Below are 26,263 nucleotides of genomic sequence, written 5' to 3'. Positions count from 1 at the left end.
GAAGGACATCGTCTTGATCTCTAAGGAGTTATTAAAAGGTGAGAGTGTAGACATGGAGTCTCATTCTTTCATTCTGTTGTTGAAGTGTGCAGTCTCAAACTCCTGGGCTCAAGCAATACTCCTGCCTCAGCCTCCTGAGCAACTGGGACTACAGGCATATGCCACCATGCCCAGTTTTCTTTCTTTCTTTTTATTATTAGAGACACAGTCTTGCTGTGTTGCTCAGGCTGGTCTCAAACTCATGTGCTCAACTGATCTTCCTGCCTCAGCCTCCCAAAGTGCCAGGATTACAGGTACGAGCCATTGTGCCCAGTAGCAGTTAGTTTAAAAAACAAATTTTGTGAAGACAGGGTTCCACTATGTTGCTCAAGATGGTCTCAAACTCCTGAGGCATCAAGCGATCCTCCCACCTCAGCCTCCCAAAGTGCTGGGATTACAGGCATGTGCCACTGTGCCCAGCCGAGAAGGTTTTCTTAGTGAGGAATAACAGTCATTCAGTAGCTACTAAGTACTCTCACAATAATCCTGAGAAAGTACTATTATTGGTGGTGGTGTTAAAATCCTTATTTCACAGGAGTTTGGTAAGATTAGGAAATTTTTCCAAAGCCCCCAGTTGGAAGATAAATGGATCAGGAATTTAAAGCCAGTCCTAACAACTCTATCACATTATGCTTCTTTCCATAAATAAGAAGGTCTTAGAGTAAGAGGTAGCTCAAGAAAAGCAACCTGACCTGTGAAAACCCTAAAGCCCTTTCTAACAAGAATTCAGGGAAAGAGAAGGGAAAGGCAAAATAAATATTTTCAAGAGACACCTACCAACCTTCCCCGCACATTGCCAAATCCATTACCTCCATACCTAACTTATTAGGGAAAAAATGCTTTGGAAATGATGGATCTACACTGAGCTTACTATATATAGCAGTAACAATGTCTTATATTTGAATATGCATTGTTTTCAGAAAGCTTCCAAGATTATTAAATCATCACACAATATAAGGCAGGGGAGGGAGACATTTTATATAAGAAACTGAGGCTCAGACAAATACTATTATGTAACTTGCTAAAAATCAGTCATGTAGTTAGTGGTAGTTAAGTTCAAGTTAGAGGACTTGAATCCAGGTATGATTTTAAGTCTAATGCTCCTTTCAACATGTAACACTGGCTCTATATGTAACTGCTAGTCTATTTATTTTATTTTCAGAATTGCCACATAAAAACAGATGCCCTTCCTACCTACTTTAGAGGTCATAGACATATTCCAGTGGACTTTTTCTTTGCCACAGCAAAGTTCCCAGTTCTAGTTCTATTCCTTCCTCTAATTCTTATTTTTATTTTTATTTTTTTGTTTTTATTTTTTGAGCTGGAGTCTCCTCTGCCACTCAAGCTGGAGTGCAGAGGTGCGATCTCGGCTCATTGCAACCTCTCCCTCCCGGGTTCAAGCAATTCTCCTGCCACAGCCTCCCAAGTAGCTGGGATGATGGGTGTGCACCACTATGCCCGGCTAATTTTTGAATTTTTAGTAAAGACAGTGTTTCACTATGTCGGCCAGGTTGGTCTCAAACTCCTGACCTCAAGTGATCTGCTTCCCTCAGCCTCCCAAAGTGCCAGGATTACAGGCATGAGCCACCACGCCCGGCCCCTTCCTCTAATTTTTAAAGGGATTTTTAGAATGAGTTATTTAAAATCAACTAAAAAATTGGACCTGATCTTCCCTGGTAGCAAGTTTTATAGTAGATATAGGTCTTATATATTGAAATGATCTCCTCAGCCCACTAGGAAGTCCTGTTGGAAAGACCTATATAGTATTGTTTATACCGCAAATAAATTTCATCTCTTTGGAGTTTGGTATAGCAAAAAAACAAAGACTGATTAACAGTCTTCCTGAGCAGCAGTGTGCAGAAGAAAAAGACGGCCTTGACTTTGGCTAACACTCAGGACTGCTCTCCATCTCATTCTCTCAGCACTCAGCACGCACATGAAACACACAGCAGGCATCAAATAAATGCTGACTGCTTGTCATCTAGAGTCTAGTTCTGATTATGTCATTAGGTATACAATGGCAAGTCAGCTTTCCCTTACTAGCCTGCCTTAGAATCATATATCCAATAGGTGAGAGAAAGAGGGAAAGACAGAGAGAGAAAATGAATGATTGAATGAATGTGTACACACTTATTCTTGGCCCATGATTATTTAAGTCAAAAATACATTAGATTGGATTAAGAGTTTCCTGACAAGATTTTCCTCATCTAAGCATTCAAAGTTAGAACTCAAGGGATGCATCCACAGATATCTTGTTAGGCTTACTGAACTTTGCTAAATATTTTTTATAGCTATGCATTAATTGCCAACATTTTAAAATTGAGGTATTACATATAAAAATGAGAGGTACCAAGTATTCCTGAAGCCAGGTTGAAGAGTAGGGCTGAAAACAGGAGGAGTTAAAACCATGTATAAAGCATGGTTAAAACTCTTCCCTTGAGTCCACATGGCCAGGAAACCATCCATTCCCCACATAAGCAGAAGTCTGGGGGTTGCCAACTGACACTGACCCAAAGAGGTTTTAGACTGGGGATACAAGGCACAGTTGGGGGGTAGGATTAAACAAAAATCTTCATATAGATCTGTAAGACCCACAGCCTCATTTCCCTATTTGGCTCTTAGAGCCATAGTTTAATTACCAGGCAAATACTCTCTACATAGGAGAATGAAGATTCCTCTCTTGGGAAACTGATTGATTTCAATAGTAGAAAGTCAACACAGAATGTCTAATATTGAAAATCCAAAAATATTATAAGCATGTTATAGGCAAAGGTAGAGAAAGGGACTGCTGTGCTTTTAAAAAATAAGCTTTATAATATTATTTGATTTAAAAATTATATAGCTCTATTACTTTGATTAAAAAAGTATTTAATTACAAAAATAGTGGAGGTAATAAAAAAGAACAAGAAGGAAGAATAGAAAAAAAAAGAGAAGTTCCATGAATATGAAAAAATAAAAGAGACCAGGCACAGTGATGCGCACCTGTAGTCCCAGATACTTGGGAGGCTTAGGCAGGAGGATTGCTTCAGCCCAGGAGCTCAAGGCTGTATGTAGTATGCTATGATTGTGCCTGTGAAAAGCCACTGCACTCCAGCCTGGGCAACATAGCGAGACCCTGACTTTTTTTTTTTTTTAAAGAGAGAGAAGAGAAAAAAAAATGTGGGTGGGATCTGTCAGAATAGTGGCAGAAGGGCTGAATCCCCAAATGAGTCAAGACATGCAAAAAATAATCTTAAAAGATACTTTAGACACATACAGAGCAAGATGATGATCAAAGGGACAGACTTGCTGTGATTGATGATGTGAGCTGAAGAGCGATACAGATAAAACAAACCCTCAATTACAGTTAGTGAATCCAACAACAGGGATAGTCATAAGGTCTTGTCCTTGTGAACAAAGAAGCCCAAGTACCAAGTAAAGGATGGGGATGCAGAACCAACCACAGCCCATGTGGAAAGTATTAATAGATCATGGGTTCTGTGGCCTTTAAAAAAGCTTATGTGACACTGGGTGTACTTTCTGAAACACTGCATAGTGCACTTTAGAATAAAGCAGCTAAAGATTCTTATCTGGCCTGGTCAGACTAAATCTGCTAGATGTATTCTGTTAATCCATAAACAGGGGTAGAACAAATTCAGGAGAGAAAATCAGTACAGCAGAGGAATTGACATAATTATTTTTTAAGGAACTACTAACTAAACTTAGGGGTACTATCTCTGGAGAACATCTAGAAGGTGACATGAGAACTTCCTTATAAGAAGGGCAAGGGACACTAGGGATGCATGTGCACAGAAAAAAGTGAGAACATAGTGAGAAGGTGGCCAAGGAGAGAGACAATGAGAGAAATCAAACCGGCTAGCACCTTGATCGTGGACTTCTAGCCTGCAGAACTGTGAGAAGATAAATTTCTGTTAAGCCACCCAGTCTGTGATACTTTGTTACTGCAGCTCTGGCAGACTAGATGGTCCATATCCTAAATCAGTAAAGAAAGCAGCAGGGGGCCAGCCACAGTGGCTCATGCCATATACTTCTAGCACTCTGGGAGGCCAAGGTGGGACGATCACTTAAGCCCAGAGTTTGAGGCTACAGTGAACCAAGGTCATGCCACTCCACTCCAGCCTGGGCAAGAGAGTGAGACCCTATCTCTTACAAAAAAAAAAAAAAGAAAGCAGCAGGGAGAAGAAGAAAACCTATGATACTATTGCTAATTCTTTCCTATTGTCTCTATTCAAACTTGAAAAAGATTCCAGAGAATAGTCCTGGGGAGAAGAAGGATTATCCTCATTCTATTTTTAAAGTCATACTAACTTAATAATTAAAAGCTTTCCAAATCAAGTAAAAGATACAATTAAACCCAAAGATTACTTCTCAACCAATCAAGCTAGGATTTACAGGGGTGAGAGACTTGTATCTACAACTACCTCAAGTGCTAGAACTTCACTTTTTGTTCAGGTAGACTACTGCTGTTCCATTTGCTTGTGCTTCAAAGGTAAGCTGTTTCACTCATGCTTTCTAAATTCTAGAAAGGGAAAAGCCCTTTTGTAACTTGTTTAGTAACTAGACCGCAGCAAATGTTGAGTTATGCCAAAAGTGGGCCTCAACAGGTTTTGAAAGGCAGATATTTGGTAAGAATATTGTTAATTCAGCAATAGCCAAGAACTTCCCTAAACTCTGAGCACTACTATAGACATGTTTTGTGTAATATACTGGGCATAGTACTCTAATTTTCCTAAAGGCCATTTTTCAGCTTAATGTCATATATCACCTGGAACAGATGGCTATATTGAGCTGTTTGAGTATTAAAAACAGACATTTTTCTACCATTAGGTAACACTCATTGAGCACACGAAGACACTATTATCAAGAATGAAGATTAAGAAACAAACCATCCTAAGAAAAAAAAGGTAAAACAAACAAACAAACAAAAAACAGCAAGTAAAAAGAACAAAGAGGTATGATCCACACTTTTGAAAGCTCAGATTGCTTAAATACGAATTTACGGAAAGCTGTAGGCTTTTTTCAGAATACAACTACAACAAATGCAGAAATATTTCTTCCTAATTTCTCTGACATCCTGGGTCAACAAAGCCCCAGGGAACATACCTGTCCATCAACAGAGAAAGCCTCCCTTTAGTTAACATGACCAGGGAGGACAAAGGAAAGAAAGAGCCCTACCAACTGTTTGTAGAGTAATAAGCAAGAATATGAAGATGGATAATAAAAGCAAAGCATGTAAAAGCAAGACAAAAACATTCCAGGTGTGGCTGGGCGTGGTGGCTCACGCCTGTAATTCCAACACTTTGGGAGGCTGAGGAGGGGAGATCATCTGAGGTCAGGAGTTCGAGATCAGCCTGGCCAACACGGTGAAACCCTGTTTCTACTAAAAATACAAAAAATTAGCCGGTGTGGTGGCGTGCGCCTGTAATCCCAGCTGCTCAGGAGGCTGAGGCAGGAGAATCACTTGAACCTGGGAGGCAGAGGTTGCAGTGAGCCGAGATACCACCAATGCACTCCGGCCTGGGCAACAAGAGAGAAACTCCATCTCAAAAAAAAAAATCTAGGTGTGAAATAGGAGGAGATTGGAAATAAAGGACATAAAGGAGTTCTACGAAGTCTGAAGAAAGGTTCTTAGGAGGAAAAAATCTAAGCATCATTTATGTCAGATAAAGCTATGTCTGAGGGATATAGTTTAATCTGGTTTATAATTTTTATTTTTAAATTTCCTTTGGTCACAGCTTATGTCAGAAGAGAAGTGTTATCCTCTACTGCTAAAGATCTGTCTCCTCAGGGCACAGCATACCAAAGGTCAACAGGGCCAGCAATAGCAGTATGTTCATGTGAAGGATATACTCACCTGCTTCTGGATCTGCCGGAATTCTCCACATGTACAGGTTGAAGTCATCAGAGCCTGAAAGGATATACTGTTGGAACAAAAAAAAATAGATAACATTATATATTATAACATAGAATAAATACAATATATACTATAATAATAAACATATTAATTTTTTTTGAGATGGAGTCTTGCTCTGTTGTCCAGACTGGAATGCAGTGGTGCAATCTCAGCTCATTGCAACATCCGGCTCCTGGGCTCAAGTGATTCTCCTGCCTCAACCTCCTGAGTAGCTGGGACTACAGGTGCGCACCACCACGCCCAGCTAATTTTTTGTATTTTTCAGTAAAGATGGGGTTTCACCATGTTGGCCAGGCTGGTCTCAAACTCCTGACCTCAGGTGATCCGCCCACCTTGGCCTCCCAAAGTGCTGGGATTACAGGTGTGAGTCACCACAATTGGCCTAAACATATTGATTTTTAATACATCTATCTGTACAGAGATTTCCTTTAAATAAACATCATAAATGGGCATATATTTATAAGGCACCACACAGCAAACACCCTCTTAAAAATACCTGCAAATCAAAAGGCATGTTAGCTAAACTCAGCAACAAGAAAAAAATGACCTAATTCAAAAAGGGGCAAATTAGATAGTTCTCCAAAGAAATATACAAATGGCTAGTAAGTATATGAAAAGATGCTCAACATCACTAATAATTAGAAAAATGCAAATCAAAACCACAATGAAATACTATTTTACACCCATTAGGATGACTATTACCAAAAAAAAAAAAAAAAAAAAAAAAAAGACAAGTATTGGCAAGGATGTGGAGAAAGTGGGAACTCTTGTGCATTGCTGGTAGGAATGAGTAACAGTGCAGCTACTGTGGAAAACAATATGGCAATTCCTCAACAAGTTAAATATAGAACTACCATATGATGCAGCAATTACAATCCTAGGTATATATCCAAGAATTGAAAGCGGGGACTCTAAGAGATATCTGTATACCCATTTTCATAGCAGCATTATTCATAATAGCCAAAAGGTGGAAACAACCCAAGGGTCTACTGACAGACGAATGAATAAACAAAATGTGGTAATACATACAATGGAATATTATTCAGCCTTTAAAAGGAAGGAAATTCTGACACATGCTACAACAGGGATAAACCGTGACATTATACTAAATGAAATAAGGCAGAAACAAAAAGACAGATACTGTATGACTCCACTTATATGAGGCACTGAGAGTAGTAAAATTCACAGAAAGAGCAAGTGGTTGCCAGGCACTGGGAGGAGGGAGAATGAAGAGTTATTGTTTGTTGGGGAGTTTCAGTCTGGGATGATGAAGAAGTTCTGAAGGTGGATAGTGGTGATGGCTGCACAGCAATGTGATTGTACTTAATGCCACTGAATTGTGGATTTCTAAATGGTTAAAATGGTAAATCTCATGTTATGTATATTTTACCACAATTTAAAAAAATTTTAATGCAGAATGTAAAAACTAGGAGCTTCCCAGAGATCTTTTACATAAGGCCAAGTATCCTGAACTTCTCTACTGCCAGCTGATACCTTTGAGCAGGAAGCCATCACCAACATAGCCATGAATTAGTGCCTGGGCATAAGCAGGGGTCTTTTATGTGGCAGCTCCAAACTGCTTCATCTCAAAAAGGACACTGTACCAGATCAACTCTAATGTGTACTCATAAAAGCATTGTCTAACATTGTCTAATAGCAACCAGAGAGTAATTCTGAGAGTTCATTTATTTCCAAAGATTAACATAAGCGTTTTACTTTAAGTTGAGGTCAGCATTACTTCTTCCTGTCTTTTGCCGCCCTCTGCTCATTTCCCTGAAAAAGAAAGGCCTACTGTTTTCCTTTTGTGTGTGTGTGTGTGTGTGTATGTGACAGCGCCTTGCTGTGTTGCCCATGCTAGAGGGCAGTGGCATGATCATGGCTCACTGCAGTCTCGACTTCCTGGGCTCAAGTGATCCTCCCGCCTCAGCCTCCGCAGTAGATGGATAACAGGCACGCACCACAACACGTAGCTTATTTATTCATTTATTTATTTATGAGACAGGGTCTCGCTCTGTCACCCAGGCTGGAGTGCAGTGGCACAATCATTGCTCATTGCAGCCTTGACTCCTAGGCTCAAATGATTGTCCTGCCTTAGCCTCCTGAGTAGCTGGGACTACAGGCAGGCACCACCACACCCAGCTAATATTTTGTGGAGACAGGGGTCTCACTTTCATTGCCCAGGCTGGTCTCAAACTTCTGGGCTCAAGTGATCCTCCTGCCTCAGCCTCCCAATGTGTCGGGATTATAGGCATAGGCTACAGTGCCTGGCCAGGTCTACAGTTTTCTAAAGAAAATGTCATACTTGAAAATGACATCGAACAATCCCCAAAAAGTATAAGTCCAACATATACACAACCTCCTGCCTAACATAAATTACTAAATACTGTGCAATAATTTAAAATCAGTTTCCTAGCCTTCAAAACACTCGTAGGAACATGAGAAAAAACGCAAAGACAGGTAGGTTTAAAGATGAAGAAAATGCTGTCTATAGGGATTAGGTAATAAGGGCACAGTGGAAAAAGCAGTAGGCTCAGTTTCTTTATCTGCAACATGAGAGAACTGGACTGGTGGCTCTGTGAGGCTCATTTAATTCTAAGAGTCTATGATTACTCTGTGAAGGAATGTTGGAAGCTGGATTAGACCCAAAAAGTCCCTAAGCTGCCAGCCCAAGTGATTTGATAAGTCACTCCACAAACATGCTCAAGACAAGGAAACTCATAAGGCTAATCTTGTTAAACTTTAAAAGTTTCCTAAACAACAACAACAATGAAAAAATATGATTTAAAAAATGGGCCAAGGACTTGAATAGACATTTCTCCAAAGAAGTAGAACATGGCCATATACAAATGGCCAATAAGCACATGAAAAGATGTTCAACATCACCGATCATTAGGGAAATGCAAATCAAAACAATGAGATACCACCTCATACCCATTAGAATGGTTACTATCAAAAACAAAACAAAGACCCACAAAATAGTTCCCCCCAAAATTAAAGATAGAATTATCATATGATCCAGCAATTCCAATTCTGGGTATACATCCAAAAGTACTGAAAACAAAATTAGAGATACTTGCAACCTATGTTCATAGCAGCACTGTTTACAATGGCCAAGAGGTGGAATCATCCCCTATGTGTCCATCAACATCATTCAGCCTTAACAAGGAAGGCAATTCTGACACATGCTACAACATGGATCAACTCTGAGGACGTCACATCATGCTAACTGAAATAAGCCAGTCACAAAAAGACAAATACTATATGATCCTACTACAGTAGTCATGAAAATTCAGACACAAAGTAGAATGGTGGTTGCCAGGGCCTAGTGGAGGGGAAATGGGGAGTTGATGTCTAGTGGGCACAGAGTTTCAGTTTGAGATGAAGAAGTTCTAGAGATGGATGGTGGTGATGGTTACACAACAATGTAAATGTATATATTTAATGTACACTTTTTTTTTTTTTTGAGACAGTTTTTGCTGCCCAGGCTGGAGTACAGTGCTGCAACCTCGGCTCACTGCAACCTTCACCTCCCGGATTCAAGCGATTCTCATGCCTCAGCCTCCCCAGCAGCTGGGACTACAGGCGGGCGCCACCATTTCCTGTTACTTGTTACGTGTTTAAAAAAGGCTATGAACTTCACGTGGAATTCCTGCTACCCTGCCCCCCATACCACTGCAAACTAAACAAACAAAAAATAATATTTAAACAGACTGAGCCCAGTGGGCTTACCAGGGGTTTTACTATTTCATTGTGAAGCATCAGTGCTTTCCTATTTGTTCAGCTATTCACCAGGACAAAGCCATGAGAAGGGAAAATGGGATTCCCAGACAGAATGCTGACTCAGAAGACTGCCTTAGAAGGAAGAAAACTCTCCCAGAGTTAAGGCCTGTTGGGTTTAATATGACAGCTCCTAAAATATGCAGAAAATGCATAAAATGTACAGGCTTCCTCTTAGGGATAAAGGCAACTCCTGACCTCTCTTCCTCTTGGAATTGTTCTTCCATCCACCACAAGAGAACAGCTCGGGATGATTTTTAAGGGGGCGCATCTTGCCTCACTGCCATCTAGTGAGGGCATTTGAGTGTTCACACACTCTGGAATCACAAAACTGTCCTGTGGAATTCATTATGGCATTTCACGGTTGTCTGCTGGATGCCTTCTAGCATTAAAAGTTGGCTGCCTGGGTACTGCTGACTATAAGGACAGAAATAAAAGTGAGGTCATTCCTTTATTCATTAAACAAATATTTATTGAATGTCTAATACATGTTAGGCATTGTTCCAGGGAAGGGAAGGCAGAGTTGATCAAAAGAGACCCTGTTCCTGTCTCATGAAGCTTACATTCTATTGATGGGAGGGGGAAAATATTATAGACATATATAATATGGGGAGAGCAAAAAAAGTTAAACAAAAAAAACCATATATAATGTGTCCAGTGGTGACAAGTATTCTAAAGAAAAATTAAACAGCAGGTTAGCTCATATAGGGGGTGCTGGGGGTTGGCGTGTTAGTTTCCGTTTTACAGAGGGTGGTCACAGAAGGCCTCTTTGATAAAACGGTATTTTGAATAGAGCCCTGAAGGAAATGAGGGAGCAAGTTATGTGGATATCTGGGAGAAGAGTATTCCAGGAGAGCAGACAAGAGTTCTGGCTATTTTAAAATATAAGGCAGCCATTAAGAGCTCTTTTGTCTTTTTTTTTTTTTTTTTAAGTTTTGTGGAAATAAAGATTATTTCAAGTGAGCTGAGTACAGAGATACATTTACTATCATAAGAGCAGCTAGAAACATTCCTGTCTTCTAAAGCTATGCTGAAAGGGTCATCCCCTCCCGGACTCAGGCTGGCTAGGGCCACCGAGTGGGGCCTTGCTGATGGTTAGTGCTTAAAAGGACCACCAGGACACTGCAGGTCTAGGTGGGCCATCTTACAAATATTTGCTGAAGGATATAAGGAAATATAAGCAAGAAAACAAAGATCAAACAGTGCCGATGGCACTGTGTCACTACCAAAAGAAACAAACCCAAAGTACTTCATTATATTAAAACTTAAGAAACACAGTAATTCAATTAACCAGAAAACTGGACTTCACCTCAAGAGCTGAAATTGGAGGCATAGGTTTTTCTCTCTGTCTTTTCTTTATCTTGATGATCTAATTTCAAACAGTACCTGCTCATTCTCACGCAGGAAATCTGGTGTTTGGGGTCTGAAGCTGACCTGGAGTAAAGTGCTTCTGGCCTAGATAACAGAAAGGCTCAGCAGCAGATACTTCTATATAAATAGGCAAGCTATAGAAACTTAATAGAAAAATTGGTTACTCCAAATTCCTGTTTCATATTTTTTATGACTTCAAAACCAACGTTCATATTTCATACACTACTGTGAAAAAAACTAAAAATTACTATTCAACTTTGGAAAGGCAGAAACTAAATAAGGTGATAAGAAGTTTGTGGCCAAATGGGGACATGAATATGAAGAATTCATTACCTTCTCTAAGTTATTTTTTTTAACATCATTCTAAACATTGAGGGGGAAACCACAAATTAAAAATTCACTTCATGTTCTGCTTCTGTGCTAAAAAAAAAAAAAAAAAAAAAGGCAATAACAAATGTAAGAGGAAAAAATAAATAATAAGATTTAAAAGACTATAAGAGAAAAGAAAAAACAAAAAAACGAAACTCACTTCACAGAGCCTTTTATCTTATATTCTATTGAGAAGAACAGGGCGGGGCTCCAAGAGGAAGAAAGAATGTTTTAGATACTTCATTATCTAGGCAGTAAAGTCTCCATTTCCCAAAACACCCTGAGTTGAGGGGGTGGTAGGAGATCCATAGACTACAATTAGATCAGAGTGGAAGATATATTTAATTTTTGTTTGGTTTTGTGGGTAAGGCGGGAAATATCAATGCTAAAATGAACGTGAGTTGTTGTGTGGACACACATTATCCCTAATCCTTCCCAGCTGGCCACAAAGGTTAAAAGTTGGCCACATTCTGATTTACCTCACTTTTCATTCATTCTGTGGTCCAAGGGGGCAAGCTATTTACTGATCTGAATGTTTACTGATCTAGACATTTTAAGTAGGGTTAACCTGAGGCCAGTGCATGGTGGGGTTTCATCCAATCCACTGTCAGTATGGAGATACTAACTTGCTCAAGCATAGGAACAGATCAACAATTCCCTCTCAATAGATTTCAGGAAGGAACCACCATCATGACCACCACCAAGAACAACACTGAAAAAGATTACTGATTGGTATCTGTCACTGTCTCACTGACCCAAAAGTCCTCTGTCAATTCATTGACCTTTATAGAAAATGTGTGTGTGTGTGTATTTGTGTGTATGTGTGTGTTTGTGGAGCATGCTTACACAGGATTTGATCTTCTCCAACATCTGTTGATGACAAAGGAAACATATCAATCAGTTACTATTCATTGAGTACTGATCAATTTACCCAGTTCTCTCCAAAGGCTCCTTCCATAGTAATTGATTAATTATTCTTCAGTAAATGGCATGCCTGTCTAATTAGCTGTATTGACTAGGACAGAAAAACCAGATGGCTTGCTAGCCTAGATCAGTAACATCACAGAGACTGCTATTTAAATTTAAATCAAACATAGTTCTTATTTTCCCCTGACCTTCTGTCAGAAGGGGAAAAAACAATGTGATTGAAAACTCTGTGATATGCTCTCTAGATGACTATTTCCAGAAAAAGGTTTGCTAACTGGCATATAATATACCTTTGATCATACCATTTATAACCAGTGCTTGCCACAAATACAAAGCAATCAGAGCAAATTTTCTTTGGAAACGGGCAAAGCCATAGATTTATTTTATTTGTGGTAAGAGAAATTTCATTGCCTCCCAATAAAAGCATACAAATATGCATACCCATAAGATTAACACTATTTTTGCATGTGAAGTTACATTCTTCTTGCTTCTTTGAGCCATTTGCCATTTCAGCTCCATTAGGCTTCTGGAATCTTTCAGTTTATTAAAATAACCAACCTTTATGGGTTCTGCATAGAAAAAATTCTATTAATAAAGGAATATTCCATAAAGGCAGCCAGTAACAGTCAAATAATCAGCAGAAAAGGAAAAAAATGCTGTAAATTACCAACAGGTGGTTATAACAAAGTGGCCAGAAACATGAATCTTTATTTGGCCAACTATTTTGGAAACCTGAGCAAGATGAGGGGCCATTAACCATTGGCCCCCTTCCATGGGCTTCAGTTTTTGTATGTGAGGACTGGGGAGTGAGGAGATGGTAGCACTCACTTCAGTCCATATATGAGCATTTATACTCTTCATTCAAGAAAAGGTGTCCCAGCATTCTGAGGAAGTAACATTATTTTTTCTCCAAAGCTTGAAGATACCTCAAAAAGAGGCAAAGCTCTTCTACCAAAAGTAAAATCTCTAAGGAGGATGAGACAGGTTATACTCTGTTCCTCTTCATTAACATCTACCAAGGATTTCCTAGTGGGGCCCAGACTCTTAGCCAGGAGCCATGCATTAAAGAACTGCCATGTCCTGTCACCAGATCACATCAATTCCACTTGTTCCTAAGAAGAATCCAGGTCACCTTGTGTTCCTGAACGATTATAAATCAGACCATACCTAGCAGGCCTCATATACTCCAAAACCTTTTAAGCTTCTAAGTTCTAAAGTTGCATCAGTAAACGGACTAAAAGACAACATAACCCAAAGATAAAATCTTAACCCAGGATTGATAATACCTGAGCCTCTAGGTTTCAAGAGTTCCATAAACACTTTATTATTATATGGAAAACAATGTAGATGTGTACATTTTTCTGAGATGACTGTTTATAGTTTTTAGAGTTTCAGAAAGGTACAGGATTCAAAAAGAGTTACAAATGGCTGATTTAATAAAGTTGTATTCTGGAACTGAGTAGCTGTACTGTGTAGCACCATGGTCTAGACACTACTTGGACAGCATGTCTCACCTGCCGATGAAACTCCTACGCAAGAAGATCGAGAAGTGGAAATTCAAATTGCGGCAGCGGAACCTAAAGTTTCAGGGGGCCTCAAATCTGACCCTGTCAGAAACTCAAAATAGAGATGTGTCTGAAGAAACAATGGGAGGTGGAAAGGTTAAAAAATCAAAACATTCTATGAACATGGGCTTATCAGATGCTCAAAATGGAGACGTGTCACAAGAAGCAGTGGAAAATATAAAAGTTAAAACATCTCCCCTGAAATCCACTGTATTAACCAATGGAGAAGCAACAATGCAGTCTCCTAATTCAGAATCAAAAAAGAAAAAGAGAAAAATGGTGAATGATGCCGGACCTGATACAAAAAAAGCAAAAACTGAAAACAAAGAGGAATCTGAAGAAGAAAGTGCCAAGACTCCTAAAGAAACAGAAAATAATGTGGAGAAGCCAGATAATGATGAAGATGACAGTGAGGTGCCCAGTCTGCCCCTGGGACTGACAGGAGCTTTTGAGGACACTTCATTTGCTTCTCTATGTAATCTTGTCAATGAAAATACTCTGAAGGCAATAAAAGAAATGGGTTTTACAAACATGACTGAAATTCAGCATAAAAGTATCAGACCACTTCTGGAAGGCATGGATCTTCTTGCAGCTACAAAAACCGTCGGTGGTAAACCCCCGGCTTTTCTCATCCCTGCAGCTGAACTCATTGTTAAATTTAAGTTCATGCCCAGGAATGGAACGGAGGTCCTTATTCTCTCACCTACTAGAGAACTAATCATGCAAACTTTTGGTGTTCCTAAGGAGCTAATGACTTACCACATGCATACCTATGGGTTGATAATGGGTGGCAGTAACAGACCTACTGAAGCATAGAAACTTGCTAATGGGATCAACATCATTGTGGTCACACCAGGCCATCTGCTGGACCATATGCAGAATATCCCAGGGTTTATGTATAAAAATCTGAAGTGTCTGGTCATTGATGAAACTGATCGTATCTTGGATGTTGAGTTTGAAGAGGAATTAAAGCAAAGTATTAAACTTTTGCCAACACGTAGACAGACGATGCTCTTTTCTGCCACCCAAACTCAAAAAGTTGAATGCCTGGCAAGGATTTCTCTGAATAAGGAGCCATTGTATGTTGGTGTTGATAATACAGCTAATGCAACAGTGGATGGTCTTGAGCAGTGATATGCTGTTTGTCCTTCTGAAAAGAGATTCCTTCTGCTCTTTACATTCCTTAAGAAGAACCAAAAAAAATAAGCTGATGGCCTTCTTTTCATCTTGTATGTCCGTGAAATACCACTATGAGTTGCTGAACTACAATGATTTGCCCATCTTGGCCATTCATGGAAAGCAAAAGCAAAATAAGCATACAACCACATTCTTCCAGTTCTGCAATGCAGATTCGGGAACACTATTGTGTACAGATGTGGCAGCAAGAGGACTGGACATTACTGAAGTCGACTGGATTGTTCAGTATGACCCTCCGGATGACCCTAAGGAATAATATTCACCATGTGGGTAGAACAGCCAGAGGCCTAAATGGGAGACGGCATGCCTTGCTCATTCTGCAACCAGAAGAATTGGGTTTTCTTCACTACTTGAAACAATCCAAGGTTCTGTCAAGTGAATTTGACTTTTCCTGGTCTAAAATTTCTGACATTCAGTCTTGGCTTGAAAAGAACTACTTTCTTCATAAGTCAGCCCAGGAAACATATAAATCATACATACAAGCCTACGATTCCCATTCTCTGAAACAGATCTTCAATGTTAATAACTTCAATTTGCCTCAAGTTACTCTATCATTTGGTTTCAAGATGCCTCCCTTTGCTGATCTGAATGTCAACAGCAATGAAGGCGAGCAGAAAAAGCGAGTAGGCAGTGGTGGATCTGGCTACCAGAAAACCAAGAAAGTTGAGAAGTCCAAAATCTTTAAACACATTAGCAGGAAAGTATCCAACAGTAGGCAGTTCTCTCACTGAAGACATGCCTTTCTTTCATCTTGAATAACTTTCTCCTAAAATGATTCTTTTCCCCCCTTGATTTAATAGGATTTTTGTAGCCTTTAGAATTTGGACTTATCTAACAAGAGTATAAATTGACTTTGGTTGCAAGCACTGAGCACTGTTACTTCTATCAAGTTTCTCTTTTATTTTTGGTATATAAAATAGGCTTTAATTTTCATGGTTGCCCAACGGCAGAGTAAGGAATATCTGGTCTTTCTTGTGACAATATAATATTTTAATTTTAAATATCCCTCCCTCATACACACAAATGTATGTTACTGTTTTAATTATTTTTGTACCTTTAAAAAAAAAGTTATATTCCCTCTACCTTCTCTTTACAAAACAGAAAGTCTGCCCTCTTCCTCAAAAAAAGTTTCCTAAAACATTCACTCTCTAAACAAGACATACAAGGAATTCTTCCGCCACATTCTGTGTTCAGTTCTTCCTTACCAGATCATATCATTGCTTGATCTCTATAACACAGCGGGCAGCATGCCTGTGAGAAAGAGGGTACAGTCAAAAACAAGAAACTGAGTCTAGTCCTGGTTTTGCTAACAATTCGATTTGCCGTTTCACACTACTGTCGGCCTCAGTTTCATGTGAGGATAAACCTGTCCAATTGCACCCAAAGGTTGCTGGGAGCATTCAAATATAATAGTGGGCCGGGTGTTGTGGTTCATGCCTGTAGTCCCAGCACTTTGGGAGGCTGAGGCGGGTGGATCACTTGAGGTCAGGAGTTCGAGACCAGCCTGGCCAACATGGCGAAACCCTGTCTCTACTAAAAACACAAAAAATTAGCCAGGCATGGTGGCGCGTGCCTGTAATTCCATTTACTCCGGAGGCTGAGGCATGAGAATTGCTTGAACCTGGGAAGTGGAGGTTGCGGTGAGCCTAGATGGAGCCACTGCACTCCAGCCTGGGTGACAGAGCAAGATTCCGTCTAAAAACAAACAAACAACAACAACAAAAAATGTAACAGTGGATGTGAACATGCTTTACAAGGTAAAGAGCTAAAAATATGTAAGATATAAACAGCAAGGAGATAAAAAAAAAAAGAGTAGCCTAAAATCACAACAAATCAAAGGATAGAAACCAAGGGTTGAATTTCCCTCATTAAAAGTATATCTTTATCTCAGATAAAGGAGAACATATGGCATGCCAGGCCCAAAAATGGGCTTAATCAGGGGTGCATGGAGTTATTAAAAAAAAACAAAATAAAAAGGCAAAGCTATAACTTTAGAGGGCCTCTCTGGCCTACAGAGTACTTACTGGTGCATTCCACACCTCGGCTATACCCATATAATATCAACACAGAGAGGTTGAGTGGTGATGTAATGTCTGAGGGAGGCCATTTATCCAAGGCCGTTTTGTTGGACTCATAGGGTACAAGTCAGCTCTTTCCTCCAGAGGACGGGACAAGATGATGTCATGATCACGATTTTTGGGGCCTTGCCATCTATCAAGTTCAAAAGACCAGTATAAGAGATCCTAGTGCTCAGGTACTCCAGTGCTCAGTCGTTTCAAGAAAATCTTACTATACTTTCTCCTTTCGTGTACATCCTACTTTCAGCAAGATGTAGGGACTATTAGACCAGGCATCATATGAGACTAAAGCAAGAAATATTTTAAATGATCAAACTGTCCATTTCCAGGCAAACAAGCCTGCTAGCCTGAAAGACTTGCTTACCAGAAGCCTCAGCCATTCTACTGGACTCACAATCTAGGACAAGAGCCATTTAAGGAATTGTGAAAGAGAAGGAACAGGAGCCAACTGCTGTCTTATACGTGCATGCCAGAAAAGCCAGCAGGTAGAACACTGGCATTCTTTTTTAACCCTATTAAGAGACTGGCTCACTGAGTATGTAGAGAAGTGTGTGAAGCTTAGAAGACAGAATGTACCCAGTCAGGCTTCCAGGAGAAAACAAAACAAAAATCCAAGTAGGAAGTGAAAGCAAGAAGAACCTTTGGGCTCAGGCAGCCTCCAAGGAAAGGAATGTTGTTTTACTGCAAGATTCCCCACTATATTGCAAGACTAGAAGGTAGGCTTGCTTTAAAAAAATAAAATAAAATAAAATAATGTAAGCGTTTAGTTAAGGCTAATTGCTTCTGTTGATACCCAGCCAACCTGATGTCACTTCACTATGGTCACCTGATCTGATGCTAGAAGTTATCAAACTTGAATAATTATAATACACTAGAAAGAAACAAACTATGTATTTATAGCCAAAAGGAGGGGGGGAAGACAGATTGTATACAGGGCTTTGAGTGCAAATCTCAAAGAGGGTACCATCTGGCAATGTTATGTGAATGTATCTATCAGAGCATCAGGCACACAGTAAATGCTCAGTAAATATATGCTCTCATAATTTAAAAAAAGGAGCGAGAAAAAAGACATGAAGTTAGGAAGCCTTCGGTAGGAAGCAGGAAAAAGGAACTTGTCTCGGTGAGTTAGTGACAGTCCATGGCACTAAACATGAGAAAAAACATCTTGCTGAATGAAGCACAAAGGTTTCAAACTGGTGGATCTACAGCAGAATAGGTATGGTGTACAGATTTGTTTCATCTATACAATAAAGTATGAATTTGTTGTAATATTTTAAAACCAAGAGACCTCACATAAAAATCCTTATTTCTGTCTTCTCTTGAAAAAAAGCAGAGACCCTGGCAACAATGGGCTAAAGCTATGTAGAAGTTGACCCATTTAGATGGGATGTGGGCTCTCCATAGTCCCCGCCACTCTTTAATGTTTACTCCCAGCCCAATCCAATTATTTTTTGCTGCCTGTCTTGCTCCTGTCCGCAATAAGTTGTGATCATTTGTATAGTGAAAAGGGGTCTCTACTGAGAGCCCAAAAATCTGGGTTCTAGCCCCGGTTTGCCTACAAACTTGCATGTGTTGTGGCTTGTGACCTCTCTGAGACTCAGTTTACTCATCTGTAAAAGAAAAGGTTTATACAAAATGATCTCTAATAGCTCTATAATTAGAATTCATCTACAGGGGTGACAGTGAGCATTAGGGAGACACAAAGGAGGCCCAGATATTTCACACTTTATTCCACAAGTCTAATTTCTTGAAACATTAATTTTATTTTGAGACTAATGATAGTTTAAAAAGAAGTACACGTACTCTGAACAATATCTGGGTCCATCTGTATGGACTGAATAATCTCATAATTAAAAGCCAGATGACTGTCTCAGATAAATAGGATCTCTTACTGCTTTTCTTATCCACAGTCATTCCTATTATGGAAATTCTCAGATTCCTGTCTGGGATGGTTACCCAGCCTATGACTAAATGAAGAGTTCCAGAACACAGAGCCTCAGGCTGTGGGTGTTCTCAGAGCATACAGGAATGAGGTCAAATATAAAACCCAATATAAGGAAAAGGCAGGCTTTGGAAATTGAAAGCAGGAAACAAGATTCTGTCTAGACTCATCAAACAATATACATGTCAGTCCTGCAGGTCATACTGTAACTGTGACAACTGCTGCCTTATCCCTGAGTGTGGAAAGTCAGAGTCTAAAAATCACCTTTGAGACATATTCTAGGACTGGGACAGTAAGACTGACCTCTTGTTCAACACTTGAAAAAACTGTAAGTTCAGCAGATCAGTTTCACTATAAATCCATTATTTAATTCATCTTCCTAATTGGATGAATTATTTAATTCATCCATCCTTCCAGGCCCCTGGAAGTTGAACAGGAAAAATCATACTTATCAATCCTGATTTACAGTTAGAGAAGACTTAGGCCCACAAAGCTAAATACCACACATTGACAAAAGTATTCAAGATTTACTTCAACAAATTTTTATTGTGTTCTCACTGTGTGCCAGGATTTGGAAACAAGACAATGATGAATTAGCCACATTTCTTAGTCCGTAAGGAGTCAACAAAAAAGCCAAGCATAAATCTCTGTATTTTATATACCTCTAACTATTTCAGGAATATGAATAGACTTTTAAGACTAACTCTGTTAACTGATCCAAAGTTAGATTCAATGACTTTGCATCTTCTTTCAAGAAAAACCACTTACCCCAGCCAAAAAGAAGTCTTGTTTGTCAGAGAGAATAAAATACCCATAAACTCTTCCCACAGGACATAAGTCACAAATAATAAATTAGTCAAATCTAAATAGAGAAAAATCAAAAGCCATTCAATATTTTTATAATTATATACAAACTGAAAGGCAGAAACAATGATATATTTGATGTATATACTTAGGACTATCACAAAATACCTTCTGTGGCTCTGACTATGACAATACCTGCCCCAATGCCTCTGAGCAAAATGGGTAATTATAATCCAGATCACAGGTTCTCAACCAGGGGCAATTTTCCCCCCAAGGGACAATGTCCGGAGACATTTTTGGTTGCCTGGAGGATAACTTAGGATGATATTACTGGCATCTAGTAGAGACAGGCTAGGGATACTGCTAATCATCTCATAATGCATAGGACAGCCCCACATAACAAAGAACTCTCTAGCCAAAATGTTAACAATGATAAAGATGGGAAACCATGGTCTAAGTGCTTACATGTTGGCTAGAGGTCTTTGTTCTGGCTCTTCTAAGGTCCATGAAGACAGGCTTTGGCTGCTAAATACAACCTGAAGAAAATCACCTTTCCCTCAGCCTCTGGTTTCTGGAAATAAAGCCTAATAAACTATGAATATCATCTTCACTGCATGCTCTATTATTAAACAAAACAAGAATTACATGCATAAGAAGTTGATAAAATATGGAAAATCAACAAAAGTAAAGAAGAAGGAAGGAAAAAAGGAAGAGAGGGAGAAATGTGATTGTCATTTCCACAGCCAGACAAAGCTAAATCAACCATTCTGCATATCTGTTCTATCGTGAGTCTGATCGTCTCTAGAAACTGTTTCTTCCCACCCAAGAAACAAATTCCCTGCAGTGCCATATAGGCACATACAAATTAAGTCATTCAGGTACAGTGGCCTCCCCAAGGAGACATCACTGAGGCCACCTAGTGGTCTCCAGTATGGATCTCAGCTAAGTAGGCCCTAAGACTCCAACATGCGTATAAATTCTTAATTTGGATATATGGTCTCTATTTATATAAAGAGGGGAAATCTCTAGTTCAGAAAACTTAAAAGAACATTCTCATCTATCTACACACAAGACAATTCAACAGGCATTTATTCGGTTCCTACTCCATCTACTAATCCTTAAACTATGACATTAGGAAGTCTCCAGCAACCCCTATCTAGGGAGAAAAATGCTAGCTTTTACTTCAAAAAGCAAGGTCTTGCCAGTTTCTCAAAGAAATTTTTCTTTTATGCCTCTTTTATATTTATTTTATGCCAAAAATAGCTCTAAAGAGGTGGAGTACAACATATAAGAATTGTTAACTCAAAATTTGACATAGTTCATTGACCCAAAGATAAGAACACTAAGCATTAGCAAGAGACTAAGGTTTTTCTTTTTCCCAATCTATACGTGAAGTAGCAATAAGATTTGTTGTGCTTGAGAATAAAAAATCCTGTTTGTTTATTTGATCAACCTTTCCTTAGATTTGTCTTTCTTCGCATTTGTCTTTCCTTGGCTTGTTACCCAGACCAGCCCAACTGGTCACTGACAATTCAGAACTTCTATGGCCAAGACAGAAAGGTGCAAGAATGCCAAGTGTATTCTTAAACTGCCAGCTTTAAGTCAACATCAGCATCTCCATTCCTAGTGAGACTGAGAAAAGGCTGGAAACTCACAGCTTGGGCTCTCCATTTCCAGTTGTGATGCTGGCAGTAAAAAGAAAAAGAGTCAGCATCTGGCTCCCTCTCAAACAAAGCTGCTTACCCCATTTCATCCAAGAAAAAGATGCCATCCCAAGAGGCCATTCAAGATACATGTCTTTTGGATGGTACTTAGGGTGTTTCATTCATCATTGTGTTTTATTGATTTCTTTTTTTTAATGTCTCTCTCCCCAGCAGGCTAATTTTCCATGGATTCCCTCCTTTCTTCTGAAATGGCACATTCTTAGAATCTTAAAATCTGTTCACAAACTTGGCAGAGCTAGGTGGCTCAGAACCATATCGTGGCCAGCCTTGGTTTATGGTGTGTGCCTTGTATATACCCAGTAGCAGCCTTGATGAAGAAACTCACTATTATTAAGTCAGAACATCTCCAGGCACTCACTATTTCCCCTTAATTGTTTCTACCTGACATAATGCTAATGAGAAATAAAGACTAGTATAGAAAGAACAATCAGAGAGAAAAGCATGAGTGTGAGATGCAGGAGGCAGACAGCACTTACCTGGTCACGATCTCCTGCAAAACAGCAGCTTTTCATGGTGCATGAATTGAAGTAACCCTGATTGTCAAACTGAAACACAGGCAGGCGGGAATGGATGTCATAGAGCACAGGGGGCAGGCGCCGCCTCAGGGCCAAGAGCTGGGTCCCGTTGCTGTTGAATCGTACACTCATGGCACTTTGGAGGGACAGGTTTCCACCATAGCGCAGGAGAGAACTGGAAGGCACAAGGCACAGAAATCAGGCATGAGATAGACCAGACAAAAGTCTGAAAAACACATTGCCTAGGACCTCCTGTCAAGCTTGTACAGCTGAATTTCAGCAAAAGGATATTTCTATGCAGTGGCTAGAATAATGAGGGTAGCAACGCTTCCTTGGTTACTTTAAAACAATTTACTTCAATTGTCAGTTCTCTTTCTCAGTCTCCAAAAGATGAATCACCAGTAAATTTACAAGAAAAGGATAACAAAAACATCTTGAAAGAAGAGACATATTAAAATAATGATTTTGTTTACCCAAGCTAACTGCACAACTGAAAACATACTCGTCAAGACCCTGAGAAGTGGGTTGCATCCACTCTAACTGGGTAGCCATGGACGGTGTTTAAGCAATATATTCATCCTTCATATTAGAGATACAAGAACCATCAGCAAAAACAATAGGCTGGGTGCAGTGGTTCATGCCTATAATCCCAGCACTTTGGGAGTCTGAGGCAGGAGGATCACTTGAGCCCAAGAGTTTGAGACCAGCCCTGGCAACATAATGAGACTTTGTCTCTACAAAAAAATAAAAAAATTAGCCAGGCATGGTGGCATGTGCCTGTAGTCTCAGCTGCTCAGGAGGCTGAGGAGGGAGTGTCACTTGAGCCTAAGGGGGATGAAGCTGCAGTGAGCCATGGTCACGCCACTGCACTCCAGCCTGGGTGAGAGAACAAGACCCTGTCTAAAAAAAATGAACAATAGAAACTTTATTGTTTATAATGGATAATTTTTCAATCATAATCATTTTATTACTTTATTTTGAATTTTTAATCTGTTCACGGAGAATTTTTATATTCTATATAGCATGATTAGAGAATAAGTATTAAAGACAATTCTTAAATTTAAATGCAGAGCAAGGAGTGCAACAATTAGAAAAGGAAAATGACTTGTTTTCCTTACAATTCCCCACAAATTGATATGTAGCATTAAAACATACTTTGGTTAATACATAGAACTTCATTTATCTAGCTTCACTAAAGAGTACTATGTTCTGGTTCACCTAATATTCTTCCATAGTTTCATAAGATTCACATTTTTTAAAAAGTTTCACACAGTATGGTTCTAAATAATTTCTTTTGATGACTCAGAACGTACTTTCAATATTACAGTGAACCAGGATGGCCATGAATATTAACAAGTATATACAGTACTAACTTTTAAAGGTTGTGGGGAGTGGTAAGTGTGATCTTTCAGGCAGTCAGGATCACTATTTTATTACAGAGGGATGAATGCTCATAGTCCATGTCAAAACCAAGTTTTCTTTTGTATTTTGGGTTAATTTTTGGAGCACTGAATTACTGGCAGGAAAGTGAAGTTAAGTATATATGTTGGGGACACTGTAGAACAAATGCCACATTAGAACTCACTCTGTCTCATGCAGACATTACTGTCATGGATAGGTAGTGATCCCAGTAGATTTAGAGAAAAAAGTTTATAAATTCTAGAGAATCACAGACCTGAAAAGGGCCTCAAGACGACTAAATCAGAGCCTAACAGATTTATTTGAAACATTTTAAAGAAGTTTTAATCACATTGTACCAAATGAAAAAAGAGCTATATATTACCAGAAAAAGTTAATACTGAATGAAGATAACACATTTTCTTTTTTTGCCAAGAGAATGGTGGGGAAAATTAAGTGGACAAGAAAAGAGCTATCCTATCCTATGGGAAGGGAAGCCCTGAAACCACAGTACAGAGGCAGCTGCCAACCTAGCTTGGTCACAAAAACATCATCCTGTACCAACACCAGCCCCAGTCAGTCCTGTGTCCCCCAAAGCAGTCTTCTCACCAAAGGAAGGAATGCTCTGGTACTGCAGCTATGTGTGGAAATGAGCCTTGGGCAAAACAACCTGTAATCCTTTTAGGATTGGAATGAAAGGAAAGAGGGAAGACTTAGAAAACCACCCCTAGAATTCCAGACATCAAGGAGGGGCCTGGTATCCCTGCAGGCCCCAAGTAGTAATCCCTGCAGAGAAATGCTCTTATAATGGTCCGAAACACAGACCACACTCACTCGCATACATAAAATGAATGACAGGACTGTTAGAGACCAGGCATTTCCTTTACAGGGTGCCCTGGCTGCGATAGGCATGTGGTGTTATCTAAACACTGAACTCAAAAACAATGAGAGGCTTTCAATCCAAAATCAGCGTGCAGTGTGCAAATAAACCAGCATTTGTAGGACTGACTAGGGGGTGGAAACAAGAGTCAACAGAAAGAGACTTGGCCAGCCTCACCAGCCATAGCAGCAGGGGTTTGCAGCAGCTCAGGCATCCTTGAGAGGAAAGCTAGAGCCTCTGGCAAACACACTTTCCATCTGTTACCAGGAACTTCCTCTGCCCAGTCTAGTCAGGCCTGTAGAGGAGTCTGCCCAGGATGGCATATGGACCATCCCAACCACACCCAAGCTCCCTGACCCACCATCTGCAGTCTGATTACACTACAGGAATTAGGTTGTGGGCTCCAGGATGGTAACTAACTTTTCTCTTGTCTATGCTTCTGGGCAGGGAACTCTAACCTCTCACACAAAGAAAGTACAGAGGAATCTTGCTCCTAGAATGTTCAGGGGTGCTATTTAAAGAGCAGCAGCCACCAACACTGAAAACTTCATGTTTTGTCACAAAATTCCATTCCTTCCAGAGGGATGGAATGACACCTGAAATCCAGAAAGTAAGTTACATTATCATTATATTATCATACATTACCTGCTGTAATTTATCAGCAGGGGTCTGCAGCTGGCCACTCCTGGTGAGAATGATAAGGATGATCTGGTTTGCTAGAAAGGCAGAGCTTGGAAGCAGTTTGCCCTCATAGTCAAGATACAAAGATGATGTCAAAGATTCTGCCTTCAAGTGTGAGATGCATGAAAAATCATCAAGGACTTTAAAAAACGTAGATTCTCAGGATTCCCACCCCCTGCCCCCCAACAATATTCTAATTCAATCTGGAAAGTGGGCCCAGGTATCTGAATTTTACCAGCAACACCAGTTAATTGTAATACAGGTGACTTTCAAACCACACTGTGAGAAACACGATTCCATTTTGGAATTTGTGGGGTTGGGGGTGGAGAGAAAACAAGGTGAACAAAAGATAAATTATCAAAGTCAATGAAAAGCTAACCATACCATAAGGCACTTTTTACGGTCTCATGTCTGTTTGCAGAATGATCTCCAATTCCTTTTCAGATCGGAGTTCTATTCCTGTCCTCAACACATTCCCTGAAGAATTAATTTCTCATTTTCTCTTAAAGAAATAGGGATGCCTCTATACAAACAAGAATGCCTCAATCCTGACTTGCTTTCTGGACACTTATCTTGATAATGAAAACGCCACTGTCTCTACTCCTTCAGAGAAGTGGCTACCAATACATTCAAATGAGATGACCAATATACTGCAAGAACTAGCAAAACATGTTAACAATGAGTTCAAATAAAAATATCTTTATAAGAAAAATTAATGAAATACATCTATCCCAACCTATCTTCATCCAAGTATTTGCTATAAAACACAACAAGAACAGGGTAGAAGGTGATCCAAGGTGATCCAAAAGACCCAGGGCAAAAAGCAAGAACACCTCAGAACATCAGGAAAACATTCCTCACAAGCCCTCTCCTGTGGGTTTTTTTTTTTTTTTTAAGTCCACTCAGTTGGACTTCTTTATTGCTCTGGTGGGGTAAAAAGAACATTTAAAAAAGTACTTGACCAAGGCAAGACTTGGAGCACAAGAGAAACAGGCCAAGGCTGTTTCCAGGGAAAGTGATCGACAGTATCACTTCTAGCACAACACAGGGAATTGAAAAAGCTTCCAAGATCAGGCTCTGTG

At 39.6% G+C, this 26,263-nt stretch overlaps 1 protein-coding gene and 1 pseudogene across 6 annotated transcripts in view; one reads left to right on the top strand and one right to left on the bottom strand.

Moving 5' to 3' along the window:
* DCAF5 (DDB1 and CUL4 associated factor 5) overlaps nt 1-26,263 on the bottom strand; it is a 117,889-nt gene that overhangs the window by 28,477 nt on the left and 63,149 nt on the right. For 5 of the 6 annotated variants that reach the window (XM_033187620.1, XM_033187622.1, XM_033187623.1 and 2 more), the window contains exons 6-7: nt 22,184-22,397; nt 5,894-5,960 (exon numbers count right to left, since the gene is read on the bottom strand). In XM_033187620.1, the coding sequence (XP_033043511.1) occupies nt 5,894-5,960; nt 22,184-22,397 (281 nt within the window). Of the gene's footprint in view, nt 1-5,893; nt 5,961-21,376; nt 21,669-22,183; nt 22,398-26,263 lie in introns of those variants that run through there. The other variant, XM_033187626.1, reaches the window with a different exon arrangement.
* Nucleotides 13,901-15,890, top strand: LOC117069413 (annotated as a pseudogene).

This window comes from Trachypithecus francoisi, unplaced genomic scaffold (assembly GCF_009764315.1).
Source record: "Trachypithecus francoisi isolate TF-2019V2 unplaced genomic scaffold, Tfra_2.0 Lachesis_group3, whole genome shotgun sequence".
Taxonomy (NCBI): Eukaryota; Metazoa; Chordata; class Mammalia; order Primates; family Cercopithecidae; genus Trachypithecus; species Trachypithecus francoisi.
Note: the sequence above shows the minus strand (reverse complement) of the source record. Positions and strands in the feature narration are given on the sequence as shown.